Source organism: Stigmatopora argus, chromosome 14 (genome assembly GCF_051989625.1).
Source record: "Stigmatopora argus isolate UIUO_Sarg chromosome 14, RoL_Sarg_1.0, whole genome shotgun sequence".
NCBI lineage: Eukaryota > Metazoa > Chordata > Actinopteri > Syngnathiformes > Syngnathidae > Stigmatopora > Stigmatopora argus.
This window is the reverse complement of record NC_135400.1, coordinates 10,337,335-10,346,237: the sequence shown is the minus strand read 5'-3', so window position 1 is coordinate 10,346,237 and position 8,903 is coordinate 10,337,335. Positions and strand designations below refer to the sequence as shown.

The following is an 8,903-nucleotide window of genomic DNA, read 5'->3' as shown; positions in this document are numbered from 1 at the left end:
TACAATACATATTAGTTTTAAAAAACGATATAATAATTGCTATTGTTTTAAAAATGTTAAATGACCTATATAATATAGTCACTTAGCAGTGAAGGGTGAAAACAGTCAACTTTTGAATAGCTGTCAACTGTGATGGCCACTCCCAAAAAATGATTAACATGATTCCAGTTTTTTACGGGCCAATTGACTTTGTGTACATTTCTAATCATATTTAAATAAATAAATACAGCCATTAGACGTGCTCACATTCTTTACCCTGGGGGTCTGAGTTTTTTTTTCACTTCCTCACTGGGAAACTGCCACCAACAACTGAGGTGAGTTCCGTGTTGTTCATCCAATCACAGACGACTTAGTTGACATCCTGTCCAATCACAAAAAGAAAGAACGGTATTGGGCGGAGTCGTGATTCGCTGTTATCGAAGCGGCTCTTCGTGGACGAAAGACTGCAGGCTTTCCACGGGTACCGTCGGGTGGAGACCACCGCATTTTGACACTTTTCTTCTTACCATTCGTCGCTTCGATTTCAACGAAAGACCCTCGAAGATGACGACGACCACCACCTTCCAAGGAGTGGAACCCGGTGCCAAAAGCAGTTCTAGGTAATCGACAAGTTTGACTCAATTTGACGGCTGTGAACAAAAGAAGAGGGATGGACAAAAACGCCTCTTTTTTTCACCGAGTTGCTAACTTGTTAGCCATCGTTAGCCTGCTGCTGGTTGTAGATTCCAATGGCTTTACCTAAAGTGTCACACAATCCTACTAATTAAGTTAATCTGATGCGCCGTTTGGATTTAAGAAGCACTGCGTAGGGTCATTCTGTCTGGTGTTTAGTGAATAATTAGTCGGTTTAGCCTAATTGGAAACAAAAATAATTTCATAATCGACACTCAAGTTAATGATCTGAATAACCATTTTGTCAGAAGTTTAAATTTATCGAATTTTATAAGAATTAGGATTACTATCTAAGACTTGGTGAGAGGTTTGAAATCAAGTTGGATCTGGAAAACTGTTTGAACTCATTGGCTGCCTTTGACGGTTATAGACGTCCAATCCATATGGATTGGTATTCTCCAATGGGTTGGAGGTATATCGTCGTCAATAGGAGTCAGAGTTAAAAAAAAAAAAAAACGCTAGTGTGCATCTCATCTAAAAGGTATGCAGTCCTATCATAGCCGGAAGCCATGAGTCTAGCCTTGTAACCTCAAAACAATGCAAAAAAAATGTGCTGTCTCAGTTGACGGGTTGGAAGGCGGCGACAAATCAGAATATTAATCCGATTTACTTCATTTTTCTGCTGAGCACACTGTCAGTCATTAAGCGTTTTGATGTGGCATGTGTCGACGCAAGGGGGGGTTCTGCGGGTTGAGGGCTTTGACTTAGCTAAGCCTCCCAAATCTCCCCGTCAGATCTTTGCCGTCGTTCCTTCCGAGTCATTTGCTGCTCACTTTAGACGCTCGAAAAACGAGTCTCAAATCTCAGCAGTCGACCTCTGCATGCTAAAGCCGTTTGCCGTGCAATTCTAGGGTGGGGTCTGCTGCCAGGCCGCTTAAAGCCTCCCCCCTTGCTCTTTCTGTGTCTGCGTGGAAAGCATGAGCTCATCCCCTGGCCGGGAAGGTGAACTCTGCTTTAGCTTTTCTCATACAGGCCAAGCGGGACCAAGCCAGGATGCACTTTGATGGACGAGGCACATTTGCTATCTTTTCGAGGCTTGGACAGCTGTTCGGTGTCAGCTGGTGGTTTCATCGACTCGAGAGGAGAGGGAAAAGAGGGAGGGGTCGGTCCGCTCGGCCTTTTTGTCCTTTTGGTTCAATGGGAAAATGGCTTTCTTTTGTTGAAGATACTTTGCTTAGATCATCTATTCATCCAGTGACATTTATGATATCCTTGTTGTTTTTTTTATCTTGGTTGAGTAAAGTTAACTCACACTAGATTCAACACCCTCGTCTGTTTGTGACTGGACAAGTCTGAGACCGGTAATAGGTCAAAATCAGCAATTAAAAAAAATACTGATGCAGTTGAGTGAACTACTTGTAAGGAATTAGATCTGCATAAGTTATTGTTTTCATAGTCAACTAATTACCCAGTAGTTTTGCGAAGAACTGACCTATCGGCTTATTTAGAAGTCATGGTTTTTACTTTTTGGGGTTTGGATTCAACCCCCAAAAGTGGGGAGTTCTGATATCAGGCAATTTTTGGTCTCCAATAGTATGGTCTTAAGCACAATACTACTTTTAGATTTAGCATTTAAACTGTCAATGTGCATTTGAACCAAAAACTACACTTAGAAAAGTTGGACTATGAATATTATGGAAACACATGATTGTTTTCCAGAGCAAGATTAGATTTGCACAAAGATATTTTAGGGGTTCATTCTCCTTTCATGGAGGTCTACAGAAATCGGACATTTACTGTTAGGAGGCTGACAGAAGATGATTTAGATGATTTTTAGGTTAACAATTTCTCAAAACGGTTTTCGATTGATCTTAGTTACAACATGATGCAAAAAAGACTCAGTCCTTCAAATCCAATACTAAAAAAATGATTTTCACAAATTTTTAACTCATCACCCACTAACGACAACAAATAACTATCAATGGCAGCCACTGCGGTAATGGACCAATGAAAGAATACCGTGTACATTTGATTATTCTTTTGCTAAATCGCACCCCATCAAAGCAGATTGGATGAGCACTAAAATGTCATTCTAATCGTAATAACTGTCTTTTCCGCAGAGTTCTACGACCGCCAGGCGGCGCCTCCAGCTTCTCCTTCGGCACCGACGAAAACACCACCCCACAGCGCAAGAACAAGATGGCCTCCAGCATATTTGCAGAACCCGAGGATCCTCACGCTCACCGGAGGAACAACCCACCCAGTCAGTTCCTTCATCTTTTCGCTTTCAGACCCTTTCCTCCATGTTGAACTAGTTAGGGAAAGAAAAATAGCACTTGAGAATTTTCCGTCCAAGCAGTCGGAACATTCCAAGACGAGCAAGTCGGCAGTAATTTGACACGAGGCTTTGTTATTGGGGGGATTAGATTAGGCCTAGATGGAAAGAAATGGGTCAGTTCAAATGTAGGCCTTGGAACCAAATAGTAGTAGCGTCAATGAATCCAGGTGAAGCTTCGTCCCATTGAGGCTCATTGTATGTTTAGCGTGATATTTAAGTGGGACGACCTCGTTTTTCTAGTTTTTCCATGTTTGTGTACTTAATGTTCCTTACCACATTCACAAGAATTTGCTGAAACGGGGCATCACATGTTTTCACTCTATTTGTAGAAAGGCATCTGCACGGTGGCTCTATTTAGTTGCTGTAGCTTTTAGCTTCATTGTTTGAGGCAGTTTTTTTGTTTTGTTTTTATAGTCTATGAGAGAGCTCCTTAATTGCCTTGATTTACTGTTAGATTTAAATTAGACTTGACATGCATGAGACTGCAAGATGACAAAGACGAAACGCCATAATGCAATGCGGCCGATACGGTCATTTATTTCAAAATAGAGAAAGGATAAACAGATAAAACTCTAAACTACATTTATTTTGACGTCTATGAATGAACTCACTTGTGCAATTTACCTAGGGATTATAAACTAGACCACTACAGACACACAGACATTGTGAATCGGGGGTGTCTTATACGAGGGAAATTGTAAAATTCAACGATTTTAAGGCTATTTTAAAGGTATGGCTTATACGCGGAGGCGGCTTATATGCGAGAAAATACGGTAGTTCGTAAGTCAATACCACAGACGACAATATTGTCTGATTAGCCAATGTCATATCATCTAAATCACTTGTGAATAAACTTTCACCCCAGAAACATTCACTCCAAGGTTTGCCCCCAAACTCGTTTGCTCTCCCAGTCCTAATATATTGGACATCTCGAGCCGTCAATGCCACTGAAGCGTGACCAATCGCTGCTAGGAAAGCATTATGACTCAGCAGATGTTCTCGAACAGTCCTGGGCGGCTGTTGTATCTGATGAAAGCCAGCACAGAGCGTCTTTGTCAGAGACGCTAAAGAATCAGAGGCGTGGCCGCCCCCGTTAATGGAGTAAAGTGCTTCGGCGTCGGGCCCTCGACAACAAGCGCCCCTTCATTAGAGGCGCCGTCTGTATGAGACGGACGGATTCGCTGCACTGTGGAACACAAATATTTAGCCGATGAATAGAATATAATGCACCATGATGACATTGATGTCTTTCGGGTTCAAATGATAGATCCCTTAAGTGCAACCGCACTGTCATGCTGATGACGAGTTTTAAACCAATTTGTCTCCATGAAACTCGAAGGACTCAACGCCATCTTATCGTTTAAACGTTAATTGTCAGATCAGTCAGCGAACGCCTCATGAATTTGTGACTTTTAGCAGCGGAACCGAACTGATTTTCTCATTTACAGTACAAATTGCCATGTTGAGTTAAGATTAGCACAGCCACAAACGATTATTTTGATAGTTCACTCATCACTGATTGCTTTTGCAATGAGATGTCTGATCAGCTCCTATTCAGATGTTATTTACATATGTTTATTTTTACTCTAGACTTAACATTAAGGCTCTAAATATACATTTGACTCAAAAAGTAAGTACCGTATTTTCCGGACTATAAGTCGCACTTTTATTTTTTCTTAGTTTGGATGGGCCTGCCACCACTCACTCTGACCATCAACAGCTTGTTATGTTGTTGTTTTTATCCTAGTTATGTGAAATCTGTTAATATTTGTCTGTTGTTCCCTAATTTTCATTACTTTAACATATATTGTTGTATATAATTTCATACTCCAGTGCATCTTGTATATATTTTCCTCTTTCGTTGTGCAATCTTTAGCTCGTGCGACTTGTCCGGAAAATATGGTATTTGCAGTTTTTTATTACTCTGGACTTAAAATTGAAGCTCTAAATATGCATTGGACTCCAAAAGTAAGCCCTGAGAAAAGCGGGATTATGAAACTGTACCATTGTTATCACATATGACTATTTACAAATATGAGTGTTTTTTAAGGGCTACATAACTCCGAAGATTTACTGGTAAACAACATTATTTTGGTAGGTAAACAAAATCTCAAAGCACGTTAAATACTTTGATAACCATTTTCTTGTCGATTAATCACGCAGCCCTAGTTTAGACCGTAGTATTTGACTGACATTGGTGAGAATGTGCGGTCTAAAGACATTTGCCTCAGCTGAGCAGTTGCTAGTCTAAAGTTAGCAACAGTCAACACCCAAGACCGCTGGCTGTGATTGGAAAACAAGATCCTACGTGCATCGCCGGCAACCGCCAAGCTCTTTTTGTAACTAGAGGGTGCCGAAGCAGACCCATGCCGGAGACTGCGCATATATTTTGGCAACACATGGTCGTGCACGCTATGTTCTTGACCTTTTAATCCTTGAGAGGTGCGCATGTTCAAGCTGTTCAACACAAAAAAACAGGCTCACATTGCAGGAATTTACCCGCGCAAAGCCAACATAAACATTTTTCAAATAAATAAACTTCCCCCAGTTGTTTTTGGTAATAGGAAGTACTACAGGAACTTGGCCTTCACCTTAGACAAACAATGTGTGCAGGAAGGAGCGCTTCGTTACCAAGGAAGTGTCTGCCTAGCACTAGCATTTTCTCATAATTCCAATTTAGAGCTGGCAAATATGATTATTTTCATAGTCAACTATCACCGATTATTTTTGCGAAGAGTCTATGAGTTGGTTCTTATACACATTGTTTGATTTGATATTTCTAGGAGCCAACATTTAAGATGAGGGGAAAAATGGGAAAAGTTGGACCTTAAATTTCATGCACTTATCAAAACATAGTCTCATATTTCAACTCTTTACAAAGATAATCAGCCTTCTGTCATTTCAGGACTCCAGAAATGGGGAATATTGTCCTTTTTTGTCTTTTTATTTAAATTGTATAAAATGAGACTCATACTTTACTAGCAAAATCAAACTTTTAAGTTGAAGCTAAGATGAGCCCATATGATCGTGTTACAGGAAACAATGACTAATTTCAATGTAAGTTGCCTCATCTCTGTTTTAGGGGCCTGGGGGTGACTAATTGGATTAGGCTCCATATTGGAGGACATCTGCTCACAAGGCTGAATCACACTGGGTCACTGGTTTCAGCCCTTTCCTGCCTGATCCTTTTGCCATGCATCCAAAAAATACATTTGGATTAAGGGTTCACTGCAACCAGCAACGTTAAAAATGACAACAACAACACTAAAAATCAACTGTTTACATTGACCACACCCCTAACGATGGCATATTATCACATACAAAACAAATTGAGGGCCTTTCTCCTTTTGTGATTGCTTTTAAAAATTAATTGATTCAAAACTCTTGGATTATTTGCCAGATTTTGCCGTTCTAATGAATTTGAAAAATTTGAATTTCTCCTGGCGTGATTTGCTGAAGTTTTTGTTTTTTTCTAGGTGCTGACGATGCCGCCGTGGGGACCCTCTGCGGGGAGCCTTCGGCGCCATTGAGAAGGTGCCAGCAGCCTATCCTGTTCCCCAAGAACCCTCAGCCTGAGCTGACCACCATCCACAACTCTGGAGCCGCTTTGGTGTGGAACCAAAGACAAGAGGTATGAAGCGTACTCGCCAATTTCTTTGGAAATCAGCGTCGCCAACCGATGAGATATGACAGCTCAGGGAAAGGGAAGGAGGACCGTGTTCTCGTTTCATGCTTCTTCCTCAGTTGAAAGGCCACGACTTGGCCTGTCATGCTAATTATGTCACATGATGATAGGGTGTTGTCTGCGGTCTGCAGTTTAATGGGTCACTTTGGTTCAGCCTGCGATGTTTGTCTTCTTTCTTCATGTTTTATTTTTTTTAATTGCAGGAAGATAATGGCCAAGAACAAGCAAGCAATGGTGAGTGGATTGATTGAAAGTCATTTTTGGGGGGGTATGAATCAAGAAATTGAAATTATGGCATGACAGCAGTTTCTTTTGTAGTGTGCTGGTGTGGTTTCTCATTTGTGGTAGTGCGTTTGATTTCATTTTTTTTTTTCAAAATCCTTTATAGTGCACTCATTTAGGTTATTGGCTGCCATTGACAGAACTGCTAACTCTACTATTCAAGACAGATTAGATGTCTGCCAACCTCAACAGCACCGAAACATTAGCATTCACAGCCAGTCCTCCCAGTTTAAATGTATTGAATGGCGATGGTAGTCAATGGCAGACAATTAAAGTGAATATTCTTATTTTATTTTCTAAACCAAGATTTGAAAAAAAATGTTTTAATTTAAAAAAAAGCAAAAAACTCACTAGTTTCTTATTTGTACTTTTTTATTCAATAGCTTGAATAAAAAATGCAGCAATTGTCTTTTTTGGGAAATGTTTATTTTCATATTAGAAACAAATACAAGTATAAAATACAATTGAATGATGTGGACCTCATATTTTGGGGCATGTAGGGCACAAAAGTATAGCAAATGTTACCTGACCCAAAATGTAATGTCAAAAAATGCTGTTGCTTGAGATTAACATTACGATGAAATGACCAAAAATAGTCACTTGCTCTATAAATGGTTAAACTTGAAATTCCAAGGCTCCGTAAATGAGAGGCAGACCTCGTCAAAAAAGAAAAAAAAATCTGGTAGTACCACTACATTGTTCTGATGTGGTTATAGTGGTATTTTTGTTTTGTTTTCTCGCTCTGTACTTGAACTCCAATTGAACTTCAGTGTAAAAGTGACCCATAAAACAAGACAATAAAACAATGTCAAGTTTTTATTGTCAGTGTACGAGGTCGAAAATTGGGTTCTGCTTGCATTTTCTGTTTTTTGTTGAAAAGCCATTCATGGGGAATCTTGCTAATTTCAGTATTTGAAGATGGCTGCCACACAGGTCAAAAGTGCAACTTTTATTTTGAACATTTGTTTTAGTGCCAGAGTGCGCTGACAACGGGGAGGCGGAGCCAGAAGAGCAGGACGCCCCGCAGTCGGCCGCCCAGTCGGGAAACGCCAATGGCTCTGCGGGTGGCCGGAGAAACCCACCCGGTGGCAAGTCCAGTCTCATCCTGGGTTGAGACCCGCCCCCCTCTTCACTTCCTCTTCCATTCGAACACAATTTTTTATTTTTGAAAGATAAATCCTGCTCTTGTCATGCTCTTCCTCTTGGTCCTTTCTAACGCCAACATGTCCTCTGAATCCTTTTTTCTATTAAAGAACTGTCGATAAAAGCACTTTACGTATCTCTGTGCCCTCCTTCCCGCCCCGTAGTGCTTTGGCGTCGGCTGGGGATGGCGCCACGTTTATTAGTACATCTCCTGTTGGTCCATCTTGTGAATGCTTAAAAAGGAAACAAATCACAATTGTTGCGTGAATTTCTAAGTACAAATAAAGATTGATATGAATTTGAGGGACTCTTTTGTATTTCTTCAATCACTGAATCCGCAGACTGGGAGGTGGTCGGGATCTCAACCGGATCTAAAACACACCCCAAAAAAATTATGGTAACAAGGATTATATCAATATTAGAGAAATAATTGTACATTTTGTAACTACAAAAAAATGTAGGCTTATTTGGGTGAAGTCATAATTTGAAAGAAACATTTATTTTTCAAAATGAAGGCACATGTAATAAGGAAATTGTTGTTTTACAGGCCTTATTTTTCCATGTAATTTTGTTTATTTAATATTAAAATGTGTACAAAACAAATGAAAATGTCACATTTCATAGTTAAAAACGTATGTTCTTGATATATCTTTTTGAGAAAAAACGTTTCCTACCATAATTTTTTTCTTTAAAAAAGATGATTTTTGTAAGGGGCATTGATTATGCTTTTTTCCCCAAAATGTTGAAAATGCTCCAAAATAATTCTGGGCCCAGGGAGCATATTGTTAAACGTATAGATTAACAACTCTTAAATACTCATTCCTCCCATTGGACGAACATGAG

At 40.0% G+C, this 8,903-nt stretch overlaps 1 protein-coding gene across 1 annotated transcript; it reads left to right on the top strand.

The window, feature by feature from the left end:
* Positions 1–409: 409 nt before the first annotated feature.
* On the top strand, positions 410–8,358 carry jpt1b (Jupiter microtubule associated homolog 1b). The gene is made up of 5 exons (XM_077619583.1): positions 410–599; positions 2,733–2,875; positions 6,427–6,581; positions 6,839–6,869; positions 7,889–8,358. The coding sequence occupies exons 1-5, from the start codon at positions 544–546 to the stop codon at positions 8,029–8,031; spliced, it is 528 nt and encodes a 175-aa protein (XP_077475709.1). The 5' UTR covers positions 410–543; the 3' UTR covers positions 8,032–8,358.
* Positions 8,359–8,903: the final 545 nt, after the last annotated feature.